The sequence below is a fragment of the Drosophila eugracilis genome, unplaced genomic scaffold (assembly GCF_018153835.1).
Source record: "Drosophila eugracilis isolate 14026-0451.02 unplaced genomic scaffold, ASM1815383v1 contig_1135, whole genome shotgun sequence".
In the NCBI taxonomy this organism is placed as follows: Eukaryota; Metazoa; Arthropoda; class Insecta; order Diptera; family Drosophilidae; genus Drosophila; species Drosophila eugracilis.
The window spans coordinates 15,733-39,882 of record NW_024571914.1 but is presented as its reverse complement, the minus strand read 5'-3'; the positions used below and the strand labels follow the sequence as shown (position 1 = coordinate 39,882).

The 24,150-nt window shown below is 39.0% G+C and overlaps 7 protein-coding genes across 7 annotated transcripts; 4 read left to right on the top strand and 3 right to left on the bottom strand.

Moving 5' to 3' along the window:
* The first annotated feature begins 319 nt into the window (after window positions 1–319).
* On the top strand, window positions 320–2,755 carry LOC108110266 (major facilitator superfamily domain-containing protein 10). The gene is made up of 6 exons (XM_017219254.2): window positions 320–907; window positions 1,162–1,503; window positions 1,563–1,636; window positions 1,927–2,102; window positions 2,160–2,465; window positions 2,531–2,755. The coding sequence occupies exons 1-6, from the start codon at window positions 479–481 to the stop codon at window positions 2,620–2,622; spliced, it is 1,419 nt and encodes a 472-aa protein (XP_017074743.2). The 5' UTR covers window positions 320–478; the 3' UTR covers window positions 2,623–2,755.
* A 788-nt stretch (window positions 2,756–3,543) lies between these two features.
* On the top strand, window positions 3,544–9,051 carry LOC108110240 (ras-related protein Rab-11A). Its single transcript, XM_017219228.2, has 5 exons — window positions 3,544–3,618; window positions 3,807–4,005; window positions 6,259–6,380; window positions 7,754–8,102; window positions 8,500–9,051. Exons 2-5 carry the CDS (start codon window positions 3,966–3,968, stop codon window positions 8,631–8,633), a joined length of 645 nt encoding a protein of 214 aa, XP_017074717.1. The 5' UTR covers window positions 3,544–3,618; window positions 3,807–3,965; the 3' UTR covers window positions 8,634–9,051.
* A 428-nt stretch (window positions 9,052–9,479) lies between these two features.
* LOC108110248 (protein Peter pan) lies at window positions 9,480–11,116 on the top strand. Its single transcript, XM_017219236.2, has 4 exons — window positions 9,480–9,854; window positions 9,916–10,280; window positions 10,337–10,764; window positions 10,821–11,116. The coding sequence occupies exons 1-4, from the start codon at window positions 9,525–9,527 to the stop codon at window positions 11,069–11,071; spliced, it is 1,374 nt and encodes a 457-aa protein (XP_017074725.1). The 5' UTR covers window positions 9,480–9,524; the 3' UTR covers window positions 11,072–11,116.
* LOC108110249 (peptidyl-prolyl cis-trans isomerase CPR6) lies at window positions 11,056–12,089 on the bottom strand. The gene has a single exon (XM_017219237.2). It carries the CDS (start codon window positions 11,998–12,000, stop codon window positions 11,140–11,142), a length of 861 nt encoding a protein of 286 aa, XP_017074726.1. The 5' UTR covers window positions 12,001–12,089; the 3' UTR covers window positions 11,056–11,139.
* Window positions 12,090–12,488: 399 nt separating this feature from the next.
* Window positions 12,489–21,489, bottom strand: LOC108110233 (beta-TrCP). The gene is made up of 8 exons (XM_017219219.2): window positions 20,951–21,489; window positions 19,132–19,354; window positions 15,667–15,938; window positions 15,426–15,605; window positions 14,837–15,291; window positions 14,312–14,501; window positions 14,117–14,252; window positions 12,489–14,016 (listed from the first exon to the last, which is right to left on the bottom strand). Exons 1-8 carry the CDS (start codon window positions 21,005–21,007, stop codon window positions 13,997–13,999), a joined length of 1,533 nt encoding a protein of 510 aa, XP_017074708.1. The 5' UTR covers window positions 21,008–21,489; the 3' UTR covers window positions 12,489–13,996.
* A 240-nt stretch (window positions 21,490–21,729) lies between these two features.
* LOC108110167 (acylpyruvase FAHD1, mitochondrial) lies at window positions 21,730–22,936 on the top strand. The gene is made up of 5 exons (XM_017219090.2): window positions 21,730–21,825; window positions 21,952–22,054; window positions 22,121–22,217; window positions 22,360–22,506; window positions 22,558–22,936. Coding segments are annotated over exons 1-5 (690 nt in total). The 5' UTR covers window positions 21,730–21,824; the 3' UTR covers window positions 22,900–22,936.
* On the bottom strand, window positions 22,890–24,019 carry LOC108110168. The gene is made up of 4 exons (XM_017219091.2): window positions 23,617–24,019; window positions 23,423–23,557; window positions 23,214–23,370; window positions 22,890–23,161 (listed from the first exon to the last, which is right to left on the bottom strand). Exons 1-4 carry the CDS (start codon window positions 23,716–23,718, stop codon window positions 22,965–22,967), a joined length of 591 nt encoding a protein of 196 aa, XP_017074580.2. The 5' UTR covers window positions 23,719–24,019; the 3' UTR covers window positions 22,890–22,964.
* Window positions 24,020–24,150: the final 131 nt, after the last annotated feature.

The window sequence follows — 24,150 nt, the reverse complement described above, 5'->3', positions numbered from 1 at the left end:
AGACTTTATGTACAGCTTCCTATAACAATGACTATATTAGATCGGTCTACAATTTTTTTAATTGTGGAAACATAGTTCCAAAAAAATGGTTTAATTACGTAAAGTCAATGCAATTATTGTTCTTTAATATCCTTGTTTTGCTATATTTTGTGTTTTAATACCGTCCTCAATTTAAATATGTCAGATGTCATTGTTTTTAGATGTCAATGAAATAATTACTTTGCTGGCAATTCGGCGCCTGTTTTCAAATAAATTCAATAATGAACGTTCAAGCAACAGGTTTTAATACATGTCTGACCGTTATAGGCCGCCTGCAATCAGCTGTTGCTTTTTCAACTTTCACTTTGGCTGGCGGTTGTTGGAGCTCTCGGCTTTTTGAGTGGCCAAAAGTTGTCGGGGGAGTTGTTGTTTCGATGAAACAGTTATGTTGCAGTAATACCCGTACACGCACGCAATCACACCCAACATAAAAGCTATCATGGCCGAACTACGGAGTCGCCACAATGGAACCATTGCCGTGGAGAAGGAATCCCAGCCAAGCAACCACAACAACAACAAGCTGGATAAGGAACTATCAAAGAATGGGAACGCGGAGAAAAGTGACCCGATGATATACATCATTTTTGTTTCTTTACTCTTTGATTTGCTGGCCTTCACCATTATTCTGCCACTGCTGCCGTCGCTTCTTGAATATTATCGCCAAAACGATAGTTCCGGGCTATATGCCGTGCTCACGGATCGTGTGCGTTGGTTCCAGCAGCTCCTTGGCGCCCCGGAACGCTATATATCGGTGTTATTTGGAGGCTTCCTAGGCTCCATGTTCAGTTTCCTGCAGTTTGTGGCAAGTCCAATTGTCGGAGGGCTCTCAGATTACTATGGCCGGAAGCCTGTTCTGCTGGTTTGTGCGGTATGTAATTATAATTTTAACTAGCTTTTCGTATCGATTTGATTACTTTTCCATTCATGCTTATTTTACTTTTACTTTTTCAAATTAAATATACCGATTAAATATTCAAGCTTGTCAATTCAATTTTAAATAGAAGCCCACATTAAGAATAAGCCGGGCACTACAATATATTTTTCATTAGATAAACTCTCATATAATTTATTACACGCACATTTTGAATAAATAAATAATTTACTTATATATCCCCGTTCCAGGCTGGGATTGCGCTATCCTATCTGATCTGGGCCTGCTCCAGCAACTTTGCCCTTTTCGTTTTGGCCCGATTTGTAGGCGGCATCAGCAAGGGCAACATATCGCTGTGTATGTCCGTAATCACAGATGTATCCAGTGTGAAGACTCGGGGCCGCGGCATGGCATTGGTAGGAGTGGCCTTCTCCCTTGGCTTTATTGTGGGACCTATGATTGGTGCTGTCTTCGCCATATTTTCGGATAAAAGTGGTAGTGCCTGGTTTGTGCTTCCCTCCCTATTGGCATTTGGCCTGGCAGCTGGAGATCTCCTGGTCCTGTCATTCTGCTTGCGTGAAACATTACCCAAGGTGGGCTTAGTTAAATAAATTAAACGTGACCTCTAATTCATGGATTGACATTTTCGCAGGAAAAACGTGTTAAGGAGATATCATCTGCTCTGTCATATGGCCTGCAATTGCTGAACTTCCAGGCCATATTTAGGTAATTAATTGTTTTAATTAACATGATGCGAAAACCCGTCGTGTGATCAACTCAAAATAGTCATTCGTTGGGAATTGCAAGCAACCCGGACTTGCTTGACTGGTATAATGTATTTGATTATTATCGTGCCGTCTACTCAGGCACGTTTTTTTTGATTTTCTTATCAGTTGACAAATGCTGGTAATACTTTTGATTAAATGTAGTTACAGGGAAGGGTGTTGAGTTAGCTTGAATATTATCTACAATTATGATTGTCTAATCATATTTCGAAATAATTCTTAAATTGCCAGATTTGCTGCCATCAAAAATGTTCCCAAGAAAGACATCGAGGCCCTCAGATCTATAGGCCTGATATACTTTTTGTACCTATTTTTGTATTCCGGCTTGGAATTCACAGTCACTTTTCTGATGTACCACAAATTTGGTTACACTTCGATGGATCAGGCTAAAATGTTTTTGACAACAGGTATGGTGATATTTGAACGGTTTAAGCTCGTAACTAAATTATTTTCATATTGTGCAGGGATTATTATGACTTTGCTGCAGGGATCGGTAGTTCGACGATTGCCAGAAGCGAAGATCAAGGGTTATGCCATCTTTAGTCTGTACCTGATTGTACCCGCCTTCGTATTAGTCGGCCTGGCCGAGGGCAGTAGAATGCTCTACGCCGGCATGACTCTATTTGCAATCTCCACCGCCTTCGCTGTCACCTGTCTGACAACCCTCGTATCCAAGTACGGAAACGATGACCAGAAAGGCTCAGTATTAGGCATATTCCGCTCCCTGGGAGCTCTGGCTCGTGCTCTAGGTCCAGTGGTGGGCTGCATCGGTAAGCAAATTCTTTCAAATTTTTTTTTTAAATCCGCTCGCTTCTTATCACAAAAATCACTATAGCTTTCTGGTGTGTGGGATCGAGAATCACATATATAGCCGGTGGACTTCTACTCATTTATCCAGCCATGGCCTTGCAGCGCGCTCGCATTTAAGTGCAATAAGAACAAAAGTTATTAATCACTGTATAGATCAACGCAAGTATTAGCTGCACATTATACTTAATTTATTGTTTTGTACAACAAGTATTTTATATTAAAATAAACACATTTATATTGTATTTTATAATCAACCAATATTTTATTTCGAATGGAATAGATTAATAAACTCATCGGCACTCCGATTTGATTATTTTAATTTCTTAAACTAAGTTAAAGCTTTTCCGAAATATTTCAAATTAACTGCTGTCAAAATTATTGGTCAATTTTGACGTCATATAGAGAAGGCAACTCACTGATAGAGAGGCACACTTGTGACAGAAATGCTAAATCATGTGAAATGGATTTTAGCCGTACATAAAAATAATACAATTTATACAAGAAGGCATCAAGGTTTAAAGTTTTCTAGTTTACATGTATTAACGCCTTATCTTAATCGAGCTTTGCACCAAAAATCATCGATTTTAACAAATTACTGGCAACATTGTCTTCTATGGACAGTGTTGTCAAATGCCATTTTACTACTATAATAGAACAGGCCAACCAAATTGGCCAAAAAGAAGCTAGATTTCTTATCAAGTAGCATTATCAAATAGTCGTTTCTTTTAAGAACGAAATATTATATTTATGTTAGTCATAATGGAATAGTAATATTGTGTATGTACTTTTAATAGGCCCTTTTACTTAGACTTATTAGACTACCTTAAATTATTTTTTTAAATTACAAAATATTTATATCTGACAATTTGATATAAGATAGAAATTTAAATATTTACACTTTTCTTAAACATTTAATTATTTTAAATTTGTATTATTTTTGCATGTTGTAAAATAACTGGAACTAAGAAGCTTTTTCTTAGTTTTGTGTTGTCTTGTATTCGACCTATAAAAATATCCAAATTTGGGGGAAAATAGCTAAGTTGGCAATACTTTCTACAAGCCGCAGCCAACTTCACTTCACTTGGATGAATATTGGGAGTGACTAAGTTTCGTGTAAGAGAAAATCGCAGATAAATGCCTTGAAAGTAGCTGCAAATGTCAAGTTAATACTGTTCGAGTTGCCGGAAAGATTGTGCCATCCATTCCAACCGCAAACGAACTAAAACCTTAGCAGTTTTGTAATAAAAAATACTGATATATACACATTTCTTTTTCTTTACAACTACAACTGCAAATAAAAGTGTAAAGTGTGTGAGCCTACGACAAACGCATTAAAGAAATCGGCGGCGCGCAGGGATTATTGGATTTCGTTTAGCACCCGCACACAAAACAAAAGGACGGAACTGGATTAGCCAAGGATATCGAGTCGAAAGCGAGCGATAGCAAAACAAATTGAAAAAATGGGTGCAAGAGAAGACGAGTACGATTATCTGTTCAAAGGTAATTATAAACATGACACTAGCCGGTGGGCGAAGATCGTGGAAGGGGGATAGGAGGAGGAGCAGCTTTTCCAGGCTCTCTTTCTTTCTTTCCTTGGTTCAATGGCACTAATTGAAACTAATTGGAGAATAACAAAAAGTGCACTAAAAGAGCCCAAAGTTCATGTGATGGTATGTGGCTCGTCTGTGTGTGTATGATTAATTCCCAAAATAAGCCAAAGAAGTACGCCCCCCGTGATTGTTGTTGTTGTTGTTGTTGTTGCTGTAATGCAGTTGGATGCCCTTTAGAGGTTCTCTCTCCCCCTTTTTTCTTCTCTCTCTTTGGAGCTCTCTTCCGGATAGAAGTTCGCGTACTTTGCCGTTAAATGTCTGCTTTGTCATTACGTTACCGTTGCTCTCGCCACGTTGCATATAAAAGCAAACTCAATTCGTATCAATAAAAGTTTAAAAACCCATATTTTATGCTTAGCCACCCACTCAAATTTGTAAATAGATTAGATTTTCAGTAAATATAGTGAGAGAGAGTGTGGGTATTTTGATTTCTGTACAGCTGGCTTTTGCATTTTGATTTTTGTAACTTCTTTCAGTGGCTCTCTTTTTCTCTCTCTTGCTCTCTCGCTCTCAATTGAAAGTTTGGAGCACGGTGAAGCAAAAACATGTATTAACAGATTGAAATCTTTTCCTTTATCCCACATCTCACATTTATGTATGTTCAGAGGTCATCAATTCTCAGTTCTCCTTTTGTTCTCTTCGTTTGCTACTACGCCATAAATTCCAATTGCGTTTGAAAACAAATCTGATATCACAGCTGAGCAACTGTTGAATGTCATTAATGGAAATTGTACTGCCACATCTTTTGTCAAATATTTAAACCCTTATCATTTGTTGTTTTTGGGTCAAGTATCCAAAAACAAAAAAAAAATTTTTTTCAAAAACACCATATGAGTGCGTCAATGAGCGATATGCATGATGAGGCTTCAAATTTCACACATAAAACGATATTAAACAGGCATGACTCACAGGCCTGTTAACTGTTAAAGAATTCCACTCGGCGATAAGCACATAATCACATAACCAAAGTGGACTGTATTTGGGTTGTTCTAGCCATTTCCACTAGTAAGTAATGTCCGGCGATTTCTACTCCCCTTTTAATTTCTCATCACATCCGCTTAACTAAGTGTAATTTCTCTTTGAAGATCGTTAGAAACGGAGAGAAAAAGAGTAGCTAATAAAGTGACTCAGCGCTCTCGCTGATAACTGTAACCAGGCTGCTCCCAGCTGTCCACACCAAAAAAATTATTTTATAAATAATTTTCACTGTATAGTAGTATAAAAACGCAGGATTTTGTTACTAGTTACCTGCTGCTGTATCCTCAGAAGTCAAATTTATAATATATGTAGCTTTATTAAACATCCATAATTGTAGTTTTAATAATTTTTATCAATTTGCTTTGCAATTTTTTGTTTTGTGCAGCTTAGTAGAGAGTGATAGAGCGAAAAGGTGTTTTATGAGTTTTTGTTATTGTTTTCTCAATGGATTGGCATACACTCTGAATCAACAATGTCCGAAAAGGGTGTCAAAAATGAAAACTATCCGACATGTTTACCCTGTAAATATAGTAGATATTGCTCGGTGCAAGCTTAATAAAATCTAGCAAACAAATAAGAGCATTTATCATATTTTTTAGAGAGGTTTAGGTTTTTCTTAATTTATTTTAATAGACACCACTTTTGTTATATAGCTTTATAAAAATCTGAATCTAATACGTGTTCTTTAAAACATTTTATAGTAATGTCTTTTTCGTACATATTTGAAACACTAGCCATATAGAATTTTACTAGATAATGTTTGTATTTTAAGGCCCTGAACTTAGAAAGCATGTTTACTTGCACAAATAAATCCCCCACTCAATTATCCAAGAAATGTTTGCTATCGGCTATAAAGTACAATAACATGAACTCCCGAACGTCAACTCCCACAATCATAAAACATTTGTTTCCATGGACTGAAATTCCCCCGAGCATGGCGGTTTTATGTTCTCGCTGACCTTGAGACGCCGTGCCATCAACGAAAAAAGGATATGACCTAGCCGGGCCATAGGCAACTATCCTGTCCGGCCATAAAAACACAAGGCACCGGCCACACCACACCACAAAACCCACTTACATATATATTATGCAACTTGGGGTCTTCGATTATCCAATGCCGATGTCGATGTCGCCACCGTCACTAATGCTCTCTAATCCTTTGCAGTTGTCCTTATCGGTGACTCCGGTGTTGGTAAAAGTAATTTGCTTTCACGTTTCACGCGCAATGAATTCAATTTGGAGTCCAAGTCGACTATTGGCGTTGAGTTTGCAACGCGCAGCATAGAGGTGAGTAAGAGGGGCAAAAGTTGGGGGTGGCTAAAGAAGCCACCACCACTCGCTGAGTGGGTCACGGGTAAACTTGCGTGTGCGTTTCGCTTGGAGGACACGTAGTTGAGGCATCTATCGGAAAATAAAGGGGAAAACTTACGTTCAATTTCAGTAAGTGTCTGAGAATTTCACTAAATAAAGGATTGCCAATTGGTTTTTATACCCGTTACTCGTAGAGTAAAAGGGTATACTAGATTCGTTGAAAAGTATGTAACAGATAGAAGGAAGCTTTTGCGACCCTATAAAATATATATTCTTATCAGGATCAATAGCGAAGTCGATGACCATGTCCGTCGTCCGTCCGCCGTCCGTCCGTCCGTCCGTCCGTCCGTCCGTCCGTCCGTCCGTCCGGAACGCTGAGATCTCAGGAACTATAGCAGATACAAAGCTGAGATTAAGCATGAAGATCTGAGGTCCCGGACAGCGCAAGTTTATTACAGCATCCTGCCACGCCCACTCTAACGCCCACAAATCCAAAAACTAAAATTGCTGAAATCTCAGAACTATTGCAGATAGAAAGTTGAAATCAGAAAGTATAATCTTAGATGACAGCACAAAAACAAAAATACAAAAGATTTTCAAATCAACATTATTTCGCTATTTATGAAAAATTAAGGTTATAAGGCTCCACATGGGCAGTGACGTCACTATAAGCATACCAACATACTCCTCTGACAATAGGTGGCGCCTTGGAATTTCCACTAGCAAAATTAATATTTTAAAATTGTAAAACAGTAACGGGTATCTTATAGTCGCGGCACTCGACTATAGCGTTTCCTCTTGTTTTTTTTTGGTTAATTTATGAGGCAATCCTGTCGGGATAAGCTAAATGTTGACATCATAGTTTCCACGTTTACCCAGATAGTCGTGTAACAAATTAGTTGGCATTAAAAAGCGAATAAGTCATAAATATTTTATTTAATCTGATTAAATTGACAAATGTCAATAAATGTAATTAAAATATTTAAAATATTATTATTACCTTTGAACTCTTTTAAAAAGGGCATTAAAATATTTTTAAAGTAATTATATGTTTTAAATTTGAAAGTGAAATTTTGACAAGGCTTTTCGTGTGAATTTTATATAAATATATTTAGGTCAAAGGGATTTAACGGACTCATTTTGGTTTGGGTGCTCAAATGTCCCATTTGGTAAACCACTTGAGGTATCCAAATTTTACCTAAATGTTGACATCACTATGAAGTGCTTGTATATCGATTTTCTAAGTGAAACCGCCGCAAGGATAACGTAAGAAAATTGCCAATTACTGTCACTATTCTAATGCTGTTCCTTTGTTTCTCCCTCCAACCCAACACACCCAACCAACGCAGGTCGATGGCAAAACAATTAAAGCGCAAATCTGGGATACGGCTGGCCAGGAGCGTTATCGCGCCATCACCTCTGCCTATTATCGCGGTGCTGTTGGAGCCCTGCTCGTCTATGACATTGCCAAGCATCTGACCTACGAGAATGTGGAGCGGTGGCTGAGGGAGTTGCGCGACCACGCTGACCAAAACATTGTCATCATGCTGGTGGGCAACAAGTCCGACTTGCGACACTTGCGCTCCGTGCCCACGGACGAGGCGAAACTGTTTGCCGAGCGCAATGGCTTGAGTTTCATAGAAACCTCGGCCCTAGACTCGACAAACGTTGAAACGGCATTCCAGAACATACTCACAGGTGAGTGGTCCAGGTTAACTTAGGTTGAACTCGAAGCTTCGATCGGTATATATTTCCCAGACGGTCAGAAATGTTTATTCCTATAAAGTATATTTCGATTTCTTATTCTGGAGAAGAGTCATCCGACTATTAATTATATTGTCATGCCTCTGACTATACAATAAGGGGTTTTTATAGAACTTGCTTTATCAAAAACAGTTATATTTTTATCTTTCATATTTGAAATTAAAATTTTAAAATAAAAAGAAATAATGAAAATTGTATTAAGTTCTGAATGAAATTCAGAAAAATTATTCGGATAAATTTAATGTTATATACCATACTCTTTTTTTAAACCCCTTAAGTTATTCCCATATTTAATTTGTCTAATGGATTATATTTCTATTTTGCTGTTTAGAGATCTATCGCATTGTGTCGCAGAAACAAATCAGAGATCCGCCGGAAGGCGATGTCATTCGCCCGTCGAACGTGGAGCCCATCGACGTGAAGCCAACTGTTACCGCCGATGTACGCAAGCAGTGCTGTCAGTGACCGCCCCAAGCAACTTTCGCTATCCCCCGCAACCGCCAGAACAGCAACATAAACAGAAGCAACAGCAATTACAACTACAACAGCAGCAACAACTACAACTTCAAGATCAGAAGGAGCGAATTTCTGATGGACCGCATAAGATGTTTTTGTGTTATTCAACCACAGTTTGTCATATGTGCATAAATTGATAAATCAAATCAAATCAACACCACCAACACCAGCAGCAGCAACAGAATCGAAAACCACATCCGGCTGTAGTTAACTGCGGTTTAAACTGAAGTTTTATATATACAGATTTAAATAATATCGCATAAATCGATCGCCGTGGAAAAAAGCAAGCAAAACTAAACACTCCAAATTCAGTTTAAGCTGTAGAACTATAATTTATATAAATATACATATATGCTAATATTAAAAATATTAATATTATTAATTTTTCGCAACATAAATATATAGTTGTAATTTCTCGAGAAAAACAACAAACAACCGGAAACTTCGATTATGATGAAAATTAATTTCTACAACACTGCAGCGCGGAATATTTTCAGTTTTCAATCATACATTTAAAAAAAATTGGCCACTTCGTAAATTAAACTTTGTCAAAAACTAGCTGATAAAGAGAAATCAAACAAGAACAGTTGTAAAACTTTAAATGCATAAATGAAACGAAATAACATCATTTGTGTTTGCTATGTTAAGTGTGATTAAATAAATATAATTTAAATAAAAGGAAACTTAATCATTTGTTTGAATTGGGAGGGGGCGGGGGCCTAAATTTAAACAGAATTAGAGTGACCAGATAGAGTTAACGCAACTACTTGGTATTTTCTAAGCATGCAGCCATACTGATCCTAACACGTGCGGCAGGAAAGGTAGCAGAAACATCAAAACATGGGCGGCAAAAAGAAAGTGCATCCAAAGACGCGTACGGCGGCCTTCAAGGCCAGCGAGCCGAGTGAGATTGTAGAGGCGCCGCACTCCTTTGTCATTCATCGCGGCCTCACCTGTCCGTACATCACGGACCTTACTTTGGACTTCCGTCGGATCATGGAGCCCTTCACGGCCAGTAATCTTCGAGAGAAGCGAATGAACCGCATTAAGGACTTTGTCAGTTTAAGCAGCTTCTTTCACGTCTCCCACATGGGCATCTTTAACAAGGCCTCCACGCAGCTGTCTTTTAAAGTGGTCCGTCTGCCGCGCGGTCCGTCCCTAACTTTTAAGGTTTGTTTGGTTTGCTGGTTTAGCTGTTTTGCTTTTTAACACTAAAGTTGTCATTACGTAGGTTCACCAATTCACCCTTGCCAGGGACGTGATCTCTCTCAGCAAAAAACAGATGATTGACAATGACCACTTCAAGCACGCCCCCTTGGTTATCATGAACAACTTCAGTGGCGATGGCAAGCACCTCAAGCTGATGGCCACCACGTTCCAGAATATGTTCCCCTCCATAAACCTGGCACAGGTTAATATTGGCACCATTCGTCGCTGCGTACTGTTCTCTTATAATCCGGAAACCAAGCTGGTAGAGATGCGACACTACTCCGTGCAGGTGGTGCCCGTTGGCTTGAAGCGAGCGGTCCAGAAGATTGTCAAGGGCACAGTGCCTAATCTTGGCAAGTGCAACGAAGTTGTGGATTTTGTCACCAAGTAAAAAAACTAATCCAATCACATAACTTGCATTAAATTACCTTTATGTTTTCTAGAGATGGATATGCCTCCGAATCAGAGGCTGAGGATGATGAGCAGTCCCACGTAGTCCTCGCACAAACACTCAAGAGCAAGGGAAACCTGGAGGACAACAAGAGCTCTATTAAGTTGCACGAGATCGGACCTCGTCTAACTTTGCAACTCATCAAAATAGAAGAAGGCCTGCTGACCGGCGAGGTTCTGTATCACGATCATGTAGTCAAAACAGAAGACGAAAAGGAAACCTTGCGCAAACTGGTCGAGAAGAAGCGTAAGCAGAAGGAGCAACGTAAGAAGGAACAGGCCGAGAATCGTGCTCGGAACTTGAAACTAAAGAAGGATGAAAAGTGGGCTGCCAAAAGGGAGGCGGAGGGACGTAATGACAGCGATCCCGAAGACGATGCGGAATACTACAAAGAGGAGGTCGGTGAGGATCCAGATGAAGGTGAGTTCCAGCATTTATCATACGTTAGAACAATAACTTAAAGCATCTCATTGCAGAACTCTTCAAAACGGAAGCCAAATCTTCTCGCAAGCGGCCCAACCTGAGTGGCGGAATGAAATACAAGAATAAGCGGGCTAAGCTTGATCCGAACGACAAGAAGGACAAGTTTGACCGAAAGGATAAGAAGGATAAGTTTGACCACAAAAACAAAAAGGACAAGTTCGACCCCAAGAACAGAAGGCCCAAGTTCGATCCCAAGAACAAACGTGCCAAGTTTGACCACAAAAAGAGTAGGAAATCAAAGTAGTATATTAAACATAAGCTATTTTATAAAGACCGTTGGTTAGCCTGACTTCGAATTGTTATCAATGGGAACTAGCTAAACATGCGTTGTACCACTTCTTTATAATGGGCGTTACTATCTTTCCAGCTTGTTGCTATGTTGTCGCGTAACTTGCTGAATTCGCGCTTCTCCTCGTAGTTTGGCAACCGTTCGATGGTGGCCTGCGCCTTAGCGAACTCCTTCATATGATAGTATGCTAGTGCCCGGCGGTAGATGCTCTTCTCGCTGGGACTTTTCTCCATCTCCACGAATTGGGTATGGTAGATCACATGCTCGTATCGCTTTTCCTGAAGCAAACAAGCTGCCAAATTGGTCTGTATTTGGATAAAGAGCGTTTCGACCTCCTGACCACTGATTCCATTCTCCTTCTTCGTCAGTTGGTCGAAGGGTTTGTAGGTGATCAACAACTTTGCGGCCCTCGCAAAGTAATCAAAGGCAAATTTTGGGAAAGTTTTGAAGGTAGCTACGCCGCTCTCCTTGAGACGCAGTGCCACCTCAAAGATACCGGCTGCATCTAGCTTTTCCACCTGCGTATTCTTCACAATCCTCTCCAGCTTAAGCTCAAATTCTATGTGTTCGCCTGTCTTGCTCGTGATGCTGCAGGCTGATGTTTCGCCGGGTACAAATTGCTGCAGCAGAAGCTCTAGGTAGCAGTCCACTGCTGTCAGGCTGGATCCCATTTCCAGGGTGTGCTTTTGCGGATACGTCGTTGACTCATCGCTGACCAAGTACTTGCTAGGTCGTTCTCCTAAATTGGCGCTCTTCTTGCTGACACTGAATTCCACCGTACTGTTAGTCGTGGGCTTTTCCATTTCAGTAAACTGGAGGGAAATTACCCTCTTAGCCAGACCTCTACTTTTGTCTTCCCATTCCGTGCCCACGTACCAGTCCATTTTGAAATATTTGAAGCGAAGGACTCTCAAAAAACTTTTCTAAAACAATATAAATCCAGTTTTGGGTCTTGGAGGTGTTACCAGATAGTGCCAAAATTTACACACAAAAGAAGCGCTCAAGCGTAAAATCCCACAAAAAAATACTTCTTTCCCACTTTTTTTAATAATGGAGAGCAAAGCGCGCAATTTTAAACTAGCTAACTGGAGGTTACCGAATTGCTCCTGTTTAAAATATGGGTTTTTATTAATTTCCTACTTTAGTTCAATTAGTAATTTAAGCGTTAATGAAGATGAAACATTGAGCAGTTTAAAATAAATTATTTAATGCCAGATAGACATTTTTAAAGGCGTATTACCTAGAAATACGGCCTTAGTGGGTTGTTTCAAAGATACGTATGTAAAGTCGTTACATTGAACAAACAGAAAAAATAAGAGTATGCCAACGAAAATTTCACCCATTTTCATGAGATGTAATTAAAGAACAACGATTTAGCATTTATACACAATTTATTATTATTTCTAGTTATGTTACCTATACTAAGCCCATTCGCGCATAGCAGTTGCTCGGCCATTGTTTAACAAGCTGCACTCTTTCCACTAACAGTTTTTCATAATCCGGAGTATGTGTTCATATTTCATCAACTTTTTGTTAAAGTAAAACGTTATGTACATACATTAGTTAACGCGGAAGCGGCGATCGTGATCCAGATCAAGTATAGCATTGGAACTTAACTTACAAATAGCAATACATATAGTAAAATATCCATTGATCACAATCAACGAATTGTATACATTTAAATATAATGATGAAACTGCCTGGAAATTTGCTATTTTCTACATATATCTGTATATCTAAAATCTATAGTTATCATAGATCAATCAAAGAATCGGTTATATATTGCAGTACAATGGATTAATTTTCGTTTTATCTTCACTAGAAAGATTTTTAACTACCAATTGCAGACACAGCATGTGTCGATCTTTACACAATAACTTTTAATTTAAATTATTTGTATTTTGGGTAACTTAGATTACAATTGCCAATAAAATACTAGGCTTAAATTTAACTTTACAATTAACACAAACATTAGGCAATAGGCATGTAAATTAGGTTACAAATGTGCAATGCGGCGAACCGAAATATGCTTTGCCAATTTTAATGAAGCGACTCTAACTAACATTTATGCTAATAGACTGATTCCTCTGGCCGCTTTGCAGATTCCTCCTGCGTAAATGTTCCAAGTCATTTCACAGTTTTCCCTTTACTTTTCTTAAGGCGGCAGCTGCCTAAACGCGATGCTTGTGTATTTGAGCTAAAGAAACACTTAAAGTAATGCCCGATCGATCAACAGATCCAAAGTGCGGTTCAAAGACTGACCCTCGATTAGTATTACAGCGCCTAAATAACTAATACATAGTTTTTCTTTTCATCTGCATTTGTTTCATTTTCATTCGTTCTTGACAAACCTAACAGCCAGTTTTGCGAAAATATTTATTTATATTTTGTATACTCCTTTTGCATTTATTGTTTGTTTGTTTTATAACTTCATTTAATTCATATTATGTGTTTGATCCGTTTGAATGTGTGGATGTAGTATAGTGTGTGTGTGTGTGTGTATAGTGTTGTGTGCGATTGTAAAATAGAAGTTTAGAGATCGCTGTATCTTGGGTTCAACATAGTTTTCAAATAGACGAGTCGCAATGCTGTGTGTGTTTATGCTGGCTAAAAACCATTCTCTTTTCATTCATCATAATCATTAATATTCTCTACATCTACATCAAAATCCAGGTCATCCGATTCTGGATCCGAGCCTGAACCGGTGACGGATTCCGAACCACCAACATTCCGATGCCTAACATATCCCCCCATAAACGCCCCAGCATCATCTCTAGAATCCTCCTCGAAATCCTCGCCATCATCTTCGTCCTCATCATCATCATCTCCTTCGCTCGAGGACAGTAGATGTAACTCGCGCAGCTGCCGTTGCATAAAATGTTAATGTTCCATAAGGGCCGCTATAGCGCCAGCAACAACCGCAAAGAAAAGTCAGAAAACAAAACGAAACCGTTATGCATAATTCAAAAGATCAATGAGGTGAAAGTTGGTTGCTCTTACGTGACGGTGTGCGTCCGGACTTGTTCTCATTGGGTGTGAAATTTAGAAAGTCCCAAATCAAAATTGTATCATCGTGCGAGCTGCTCACAATCTGGAACTCATCGAATTGCAAACGAAAGACGCGACCAGTATGTTCCTAAAAGGGTTCATCACGGCGATTAGGTAAAAGCGGAAATGACGAAGTTAATGACTCACCACAAGTGTATTCAGACAAAGAGTATTGGAGGCAGCCCTCGGATCCAGGGCGGCGACCAAATCCCAAACCTTGATCTTGCCATCGTATGCCCCACTGACGATTCGTTTCGTGTCGAAACGGATGCAGCGAACCAATTCCTCATGCCCTTCCAGGACCCGTAAACAGGCACCGCACTCTATGTCCCAAAGTCTGAAAATAGGTTTCGGAAGATTAGAAACTCAGATTAGTTATTTCTGAGGTATCATTTGTCAAGATGGGATAACTTATACTCTTGGGGTCGAACTAAAGTCTTGGGAATACTTTTTGAAGTTAGAATTATAGCAACTAAGCCCCAGTTAATTAGTACTTGCCCCATAACCTAGCATAAAATTAAGAAGCCAACTTTAAGTCAAAGCAATTTGCTTCGATGGGAACGGCAATCGAAACTAATAGCCACAACTAATCGCAACATTTACAAACAAAATTTGTTTATCGTACGTCATTAATCATTTATCCGGAAACTGTGTTAAATTCAAACGGCTCACCTTATGGAATTGTCTGAGCTGCCGCTGACCACCAGGCGATCTCTATACTGCAGGCAGGCAATGCCACGTTTGTGACCATTCAAGGTGCGCACGAATTCACAGCTCGAGGTGGACCAGACCTTAATGGTGCGATCTCCGCTGGCAGATACGATGTACTTCTCGTCAAAGTCTACAACATTGACGGCAGCCCGGTGGCCGACGAGAACGCGTCGCAGCGTGATCTCGCTAGGTGAGGTCATGTCCCAGACGGCAATAGACCGATCCTTGGAGCAGGTCACCATCATGCCGTTGTTAAAGCGCAAGTGCAGCACCGCTTCGCAGTGGTGAATGAGGGTATTGACCATCTCGCCGGTATTCACGTCCCACACGCGAACAGTAGAGTCGCTGGAGCCACTGATGATCACCTTGTCATCGTATTGCAGGCACAGCACCGATCCAGTGTGGCCAATCAGAGTCTGTTGATGTTCGGGGAAAGGATAAAAAATGTTAGGCATACAAGGAAAGGCGTGTTTTTTTTGTAATAATTTATTAAAAATTAATAAAAATGAAAAACAACGCATGTTTTTATATCATCTGCTATAAAACCCACCTTAACGCATTGCAGATCCGTGCGATCCCAGATCTTAATGGTGTTGTCCCTAAGCCCAGAAACAATCTTGCCATCATCGTACTGCAGACAATAGACACCCTTAGAATTCTCCGACCGGCAATTAATGCGGCGCAGCATGTGGCGTCCAGTCCGCCAGTTATTCTCTATACTGTCAATGTCCTGAAACCATAAAACGATGAATTTAACTAATTGCAATTTAGATATTTCGATGGCAACTCACATTCATTATCTTGGGGAACAACTCGCGATGGAATGAGTGTGGCCGTTGTGTTTGACCCGGCCTTGGCTTAAAGAGGTACTGCATCCAATTACGCCGCTCGGCCAATCCGCGCCACAAAGAATCTGTGCGCACCTTACGTTCGATGAGTTTCTTCCAGAGCATGCCCTCGGAGATGACACGCAGCCATTCCTTGCAGACCAGCTCAGCCGATTTGAGCGATTCAGCATCCAAATATGACAAAATGTTCTCTGCGATGTGATCCAGACCCTTGACTGCAGGTGGTACAAACATATTATATTTAATAAATTACTGGTTATAAAATATATATCATTATAATTGAACTAAATTTTATACAGAAACCCTCGAAATTCATTCTTCAAGTACAACTAATATAGGTGTTGTTCCGCTTAATTTAGTTTTAGAAGGCCATCTCTCCAGGCAAGTCTGTAACTAAAAAATCTATTTATAGTTGGCAGCCAGATATCTCTGATATGACACATAACCAATTTCCCATCAGATATAAGGTTGCTACTGCTCTTCACAAACACCCAGTCTCCCCAACCCAATCAAATCGAATGCAATCCAACCACATCAGCAGACTTAAACTGGGCGAGGAACAAGAGGCAAAATGATGCACCTAACGGCATTAAAATGCACTTAGCCCAGTAAGTGGGAGTGGGAGTGGCTGTGGAGGAGGCGCAACCAATAGACCGGCATATTTACATGTGTCATGAATAGGAGTGGTTGGGTGCCCCTTGGGATGATGAGATGGGGATAGCCACATCTCCATCTGCATTGACAACTCGACTCTGAATGAGCCAAGTCAGGGTCTGAAGTGCATGTGAGTATTCACTGCCTTCTGCTCCCTGCCGAACACAATTAAAAATGTGCATAACTCGCAATGGCAGGCTGCTTGGCGGGCGGCAACGATTTGGCTCAAGTTGTTTGCCGTCGCCGACGACTAACGGTCTTAAGAGTGTGTCTATCCGTTTATGAATCCGTCGCTTGGTCGTTCTGTCAGCCCGACTGTCCCCCGGTTAGCTGCCTTTGAAGTGCATTACAATGTAAATGGAGGAGACAATGTTGCCTACTTTCAACTCTTTTTCTTTCGCAGAATAGTTAGTGATGACAGCGAATTATTACAAAATGTAGAAGAAAATGTAAACAAGAAGAGACTACGAGATAAGAAAAGAAGAAATTGAAAACATGTTTTCAACAGATAGGATTTTGTTAATTTTAGGTTCTCATTCCGCTTGGTTTTTTGTAGAGACAATTTAGAGAACTGATTAGTAATCATTTTATTGCCGAGCACACTAATTAATATAAATATTTATAACACTTCTTCAACAATTCTTTAAATGCTTCATAAAACGTTTACATTTGTTACTAACTTAATTGTAATTCTCTCTGCTTTTATTGCTGTCAACTTATAGTTGATAGCTTCTGATTATTATATTTAATTTACATTGAATTTAACGAATGCAACTTATGTATAAGATAGGATGCCCCTTTAGCGAGAGATCAAATCTGTCTAGTAAAAAGCCAAATAGGCATAGCTATAGCCATAATCGTATAACAAGCTTGAACAAGGAGGACATTTGCCGGGGATTAAGACAACGGAAACATCCGACAACTTCCTCAAAGAACTTATTCCAGACTGGTGGCTCAAGGAAAGAAAGACGGCTTATATATTAAAGCGACATTTTCCACGAAGACAATTATAATGTAGGTATGTACTTATGAGCACCTGATTGCATTTTAGCTGAATACGAAATTTTTAAACCCAACGAACAAACCATAAAGGAGAAACAAATTAAATATAAATGTTTATAAGTGCATATTTTGTAAATGAATGCCCTTGCAAAGGCTTGAATTGCACGCACAGCTCTTGTGTTGACTATTTGACTCATCAATACGTATTGATAAGCGTTGTTTCAACCGCTTTTTCACATAATCCGTCCGAGTCATTGTAAACCTGTTTATCAATACCAATAATATCCAATCACACCTTTAACTTGCCAATAGTTTTGTTATTAGTTAACATCTGCTAGCCGACAATCAATGGCAATATCGATTCACATTTACTTATGAATAATATACAAGGTTCGCTACCGTTCCCGCTTTCGTTCTGTTTTTGTTCCGGTAAAGCGCGTTTAATGGAAGCAACGACCTTTCAGTCAACAGCCAACAAACCAACAACCAAAAGCCCTCCCACTGGCTCCTCTCCTCTTGTTGGAAACATGCCCGGCAACAATCCGGAGGAGAAAGGTTTTGAATCGGGGGGGACGCGGAACAAATCGTACTGGGTTCTGAGCGGGGTTTACCTTTCATGTTGTTCAACTTTGTACCTGCCGTTTGTTATTGTTTTACCTATTTCGTGTTGAGGGATTAAGCTTGGTTTTTGTGCTCTATTCGCAGATAAACTTGGCTTAGATTTAGATTGTAAGCTGTTTTTAGACTTTATTTTGGTTAGGAAAAACTTTAAATTTCCGACCGTGGGATCTCCACCCTGTCGGCTGCTATTACTTTCTTATCAGCGATTGCCAGTTGGTTTCTTGGACATCTGAGAGTACTGACCTCCGATACAAACTGCGATGTTGATAAGGCCTCAGTGTCAGAATCCCTCTTTCTCAAGTGACGTATGCGTGACTTGATTAAATTTAAATGAACTATATAGATGAACATTATCCCAAACTCTACCATTTACACTTTAACAGTTTGTTTTTTTGGATTGGCACAGTTCTATCAAACAAAGCAAATCTGATAACTACATTCAATATGTCTTTGAATTTATAAAGTAGTATACATTAAACTGCAACTTTATTGGGCCTTTTAAGAACAAGAATTACCAAATCATTTCACATTAATTTGCAAATATTTACGGAAAAAATTACAATAAACTCAGTTCATAACGAGAACTGCATTTTTAACGTTCATAATTTTAGACTTGATTGACAATCGTGCCTGCAATTTATAGTTTTGAGCACCTAGCACTTAATTGAAAGCTTAATATCATAGTCACACAACCAAACAGAAGTTAACAACATATTTAAATGTTTAATTTGAAGAGTTTATGGCCAAATCTGTCTGGGGTAGGACTGACATTTATTTACTAACTAAACATTCAACCAATCTTTTGAGCAACATTCTTTTCTAGTGATTCTTAGAAGGCATCGCAATTAAAACAATCCACACGCATTTATCTGCTTTCGGTTCAATGTTCCTCATTTATTTGACGTGCCAGAGATGTGTACTAGGTTTTAGGTTTAAATAATGGTTTGAACTAATAGGTCTTATATAGAGAGGTATTATTGTCGTTGTCATTTCATAAATAGTTATTGGGGTCTATATATGTTCTATATATTTTTTTTTTGAAACTAGGTTGTTTATCTCGCGAGTTATTTCGTAGACACTAATAGAATATATAAGAATATATATATATAATATATATATATATATACTCACTTGGCAGCAATGTGATGAAGTCCCGCTGGAGCATCGGCTTGAGATAGGCATTGATCTGTCCGTGCTGATAGTGGCACATGCGCGACAACAGGTGCTCCACGAAGTCCACCTGTCCCGACTCGCTCCACTGGGTGAAGTACTGAAAACAGAGTTCCCGCTCCGTTTGGTAGGTGGGCGATGAGTCTTTCTTTCGGACCGGGTCGTACAGCATAGTGGTTGTGAACTGTACGGGTGAAAATGGGAGAGGGACAAAAACAAATTAATTATGAGATTGCATTTGTTCCGTTTGTTGGGGCAATGGATAGATGATACATAAGTGCTTGGATGTCAAGGGGCGATCGTTAAAACTGGAAAAGTAGCTACCTGCGGGTTGTGCAACTTTTCTTTATTTTAAGCAAATGACGACCCAAACTAGAGGGGCTTACAATTAGGCAATTAGTTTCGACTCCGCACCGAGTTTCTTTCTTCTCGTAATTTTCTCGTTTTGTTTTTATTTGGCGGCGAAAGAGTTTGCAAAGCGGATTTCTGAAAACAAAACCGCGACTAGCAGCAGTTTGTAGTAGATCATTCACACGGGCCAGTTTATAAATAATAATTGTATCGATGTTTATTTGGTCTTCCATCCTCATTATGCGAATTCTAAATATAGCCATTCCCATTGATGGCCCAATAACAAAACGTCATCAATTAAATGCTAAAGATCTAGGCAAACAAATATTTTGAGGCAAAGTAAACATATCGTCTGTGAGTGATTTGAGTAATTAAGTTAACTGCAATGCCAGCAATGCGAAAACCTTGCGTATAACACTATGTGCGAGTGTAGTAAATGCTGTATATAAGTATTCGGGTCGGTTGCCTTAATTTAATTGCCATATTATGGTTTTTTAAGAGCTTTAGTTGTTTGCCTTTGTCTGGTAACATTGAGTTAATATGAAGGATGACTTCAACTAGCTTTGTATATATCCTCTATGTGGATGTTTAGAGTTATCAAGTGTAAATAGCCTAAAGTATATTCTACAATTCTACTATTTTATGGAAGTTGTGGAAGTTCAACTGTTTACCGAAGTTATTTCCAAGAAGAAATGTGTATCATTAACCAGATTCAACCTTTATTCCAACAAATTAAACCAAGATGACTCAAGCACAAAATAAATGTATTGCTAACCGAGCGAAAAAATTAAAAATAAAAAACAATTTTTGGGCACATTGCTTAATGGTTTTGCGGGAACTGACCTTCAGTAAGCCGCCTATCGCATTTAACTCCATAACCATAGAGACATACAATAAAATAAATACTGATTGAAATGTACACGGACGCAACAAAGTGTAATTTTTGTATGAGGTTTGTTATTAATTGTGTAAACAAACTCGAGGCCAATTAAAGAAATCTGAAAACTGCTTTTGGACCAACAAAAAATAAATGGGAAATTGGGGTATGTATATGTATGTACGTACATATATTTACATATATGTATGTAAAGACGGATGATTGGACAAAAGGTGATGATGAAAATGAAAATAATGATGATGCTGGCGATGAATAATAAGGCTAATGCCTAAAGTCCGCAAAAGTTTAAGGTTAGCCTATAGGATAGGCGACACTGATCGAATTTAATAGAGTGCACGAGTGCAAAATCTGTAGTATATACGAAAATAAAGCACTAGTACACGCACACATACCTAGGTGGCGGGAGTGTATATGTGTGTGTGCGTGCCTATAAAGGCGACACCTTGGGCTTTATGTACATAAATCAGTATGTATTTTGTACATAATCGAGTAATAAGAACACTTAAGCCAAGTAACTAAGCTAAAACTCACGGCCTGTGCATTGGAGTTGGTTTCGTCCATTATTTTGTCAGTCTCCATTTTCATCATTGTGTTGTTTGTGTGTTTGTAGAGTTTGCTGGGTCGTCTTTTCTCTCTCTCTCTTGCTTTTACTTCTGTTTTTCGTCGCACACACACTCACGCACGTCGTCTAGCTGACTTTTCGTTAAAACGGTTAGCAAATCGCTTTACGCTAGCAATTTCATATAATTTTTACTCGAAAGAAAATTACAATTTGGTTGTCTCTTTTTTAGTAAGACCACAGGCGGAATGCGCGAAAACGGCGAACGCAAATGGGAAACTCAACACGCCGTAGTCCCCTCACCAATTGTGCGAGTCTTTTTGGCAAATCATTATTTAAGCTGCACCTGGCTGCTTGCACTTTGTTTGTCTTTGCTTATTAAGTTCGCGAAACTGTCATGCACTACCTTTTTCACACAGAAGATTTTATTTTTCACGAGTTTCCGCCCAAATATGGACTGACACTACCGAGCCAAAAAAGATGAGTGTGCAATATGGATATCGGTAGTTCTAGCTTGGTTAAGCGGCGGTCACACTGGTAGCCTAAGTGCTGTAAAACACCGTTGATGTATACAATTTTAGCTTTTCCTCACTATTTTTTCAAACAGGTAGTTGCCATGACGGTTATTTATGAAATATTAATAAAAGGCCTCACTTTAAGAGAGTACTATTTTTCAATTTCCAACTGTTAAGTACGTTTTTTTTAATATGTGGCAACCCTAGGTATCAGCAACAGCTGACATTACGATCACTCTCTTGATTTTCTGTTGTTATTTAATTGATAAACTTTTTGGGGGGGGGCGCCTCTCCAGATAACCTACACATCTAATTTAATAAACATAGCGCAAGTTAGTACTCTCCGGCTGTCGATTGGTTTAACGTTCACATTCATTTGACCGCAGAGCTGCTTTATTCCATGAATTTGCTCGAGTTGTACGGATAACTTAACGTACATATTTCTTAACACTTTCCAGTGGTTCAACTGACCAGAATCCTCAGGATGGCTTGCCGAGACCAGCAGGGCGCCAACTTCTTGAACGAAGGCAAGAAAATTGTGGGAGTAGCTCTCAACTACATGTAATTTAGTGCTAAATAGAACACTTGGATCTGAATTGGTATAACCCCAATCCTTGTATGCCGCAGGGATGTCGTGAAAGCCAGGAACGTTCCTGTGCCCTCTGAACCACTAGTCTTCCTGAAACCCACAACATCGTATCTCCAGGAGGGTCAACCAATAATCGTAAGTTAAAGAAAAGTAAGAGAACAAAGATCTTTGGTCTCTTTTAAAAATACAGATTATGAGTGTTTTGTTTTTGGTAGTGCAATCTAAAAAACTTTTATAGAAAATCAATGGATTTTATTATTTTAATTTTAAATCCTAGTTGCCCAAAGTATTCACCAAGGTTGCCTATGAAGTGGAACTGGGCGTCGTGATTGGAAAACCCTGCAAAAATGTATCCAAAGCTGATGCCATGAAATATGTGGCAGGATACTGCCTGGCATTGGATCTTACGGCTCAGTGCAATTTGGTAAGAAAATACGAAATTCCGATTTTCACATTCTATGACTAATTATTTTAGGGGGCAGCCCGAGCAGCCGGTCATCCATGGACCTTGGGCAAAGGATTTGATACCTCTACGCCTGTCTCCAAGTTTATACCACTCGACCAAGTGAAGGACCCACACAACCTGCCTCTTTGGCTCACTGTCAATAAAGATGTTAAACAAAAGGGCTGCACTGCAGACTTGATATTTAAGGTACCCGACATTATTTCGTACGTGTCAAAGTACATGACCCTGGAGCCTAATGATCTAATCCTGACCGGAACGCCCAATGGTTCCGATGCTTTCAAGGCTGGTGATGTGATTGAATGCGGAATGGGTGATCTAGCCAAATTAACTTTCCAAGTGTGTGCTGAATAAATAGAGAATGGCTTAGCCATTTTTCTAATGATTTATATTTGGATTTGTTTTTATAACTTTTGGCATTACGTTCTGTTGCTTTCGACGTCGTCACAGGCAATCAAATATTTCCGCATCGCTGTGCAATCGGTGGTGTTCTTCCATTTGGTGACCGGGCAATTGACATAAACCTGCTCCATGATGCAAGCCAGCAAAGTGGCAGGATAGAAGTCGCATTCGCCCTTATTGTGCATCCATTGAAATTGCTGTGCCCTCTTTAGAGCTGTTCCAGTTTATATATTAGTAAAATGTGTTGATATTCTTTCATAACCTACCGTAATCCGTACAGCTGTTAAGGCTCTTAACCATCAGTTGAGACATGGTCGGATCGTTTTTGTAGCGCTGTTGATAACTTTTCTGTAATGCCCCTAAGTTGACACTTCCATTAATCAACAAAAAGTTATTTGCCTTGAAGGAACACTCCGCCATGCACTATAGTTACAATTTTTAAATAAAGTGTTTTATATTTTTGAGTTCCACTTACTGCATGCAAGGCCACTTTATCCGATTTAAGATTGCGTGACTCTCCGTTATTTTGAGTTGAGTTATTGTTCAGCAAGGACTTACGACAGGCTTTGATAGTCTTGTCATTTTTTTGAAAATCGCAACATGAGCTTAGCTGGAAAATATTAAGAAAATAATAAAAAAAAATTTACTTGATATCCGAAAATATATTACAAATTTTGGTTGCTTCGCCTGGTCACAGCTTGTATAGTTGAAAGATTTCACACAGGAGATAAAAATTATTATAACTAAAACCAGCTTGGTGGAAGGATACATATTTTTTTCTGAAAATTTATTACTAAACTGATACTCAAAGCAAATTTTATGTCAGTTTTAAAGTCACATATTAATTATCGTTGGTATTAAAGTTAATAAGGCATGAAAATTGTCGGTTTAGTATTCAATAATAATGTAATTTATATAACCTACATATGTTCACAGATGGAATGAAATTTTATAGTAGGTAATTAAATCTCAAAACATGTTTTTATAGTAACCGTCAAATTGTTGTATGCATTTTTGTGGTGTATCTTTATTTTACGGAATGATTTAGCATAACAAAAAAACACCATTCATGTTTTCCCTAATCGCTGAAACTTTGTTTTGAATTTAAAACAGAACATCAGCTTAATAGATGAGTAAATATTTTAGTATCCTAAACATAAATCAACAGGTTTTTTTCGACAGCGTGCTATGGTCACTCTTACA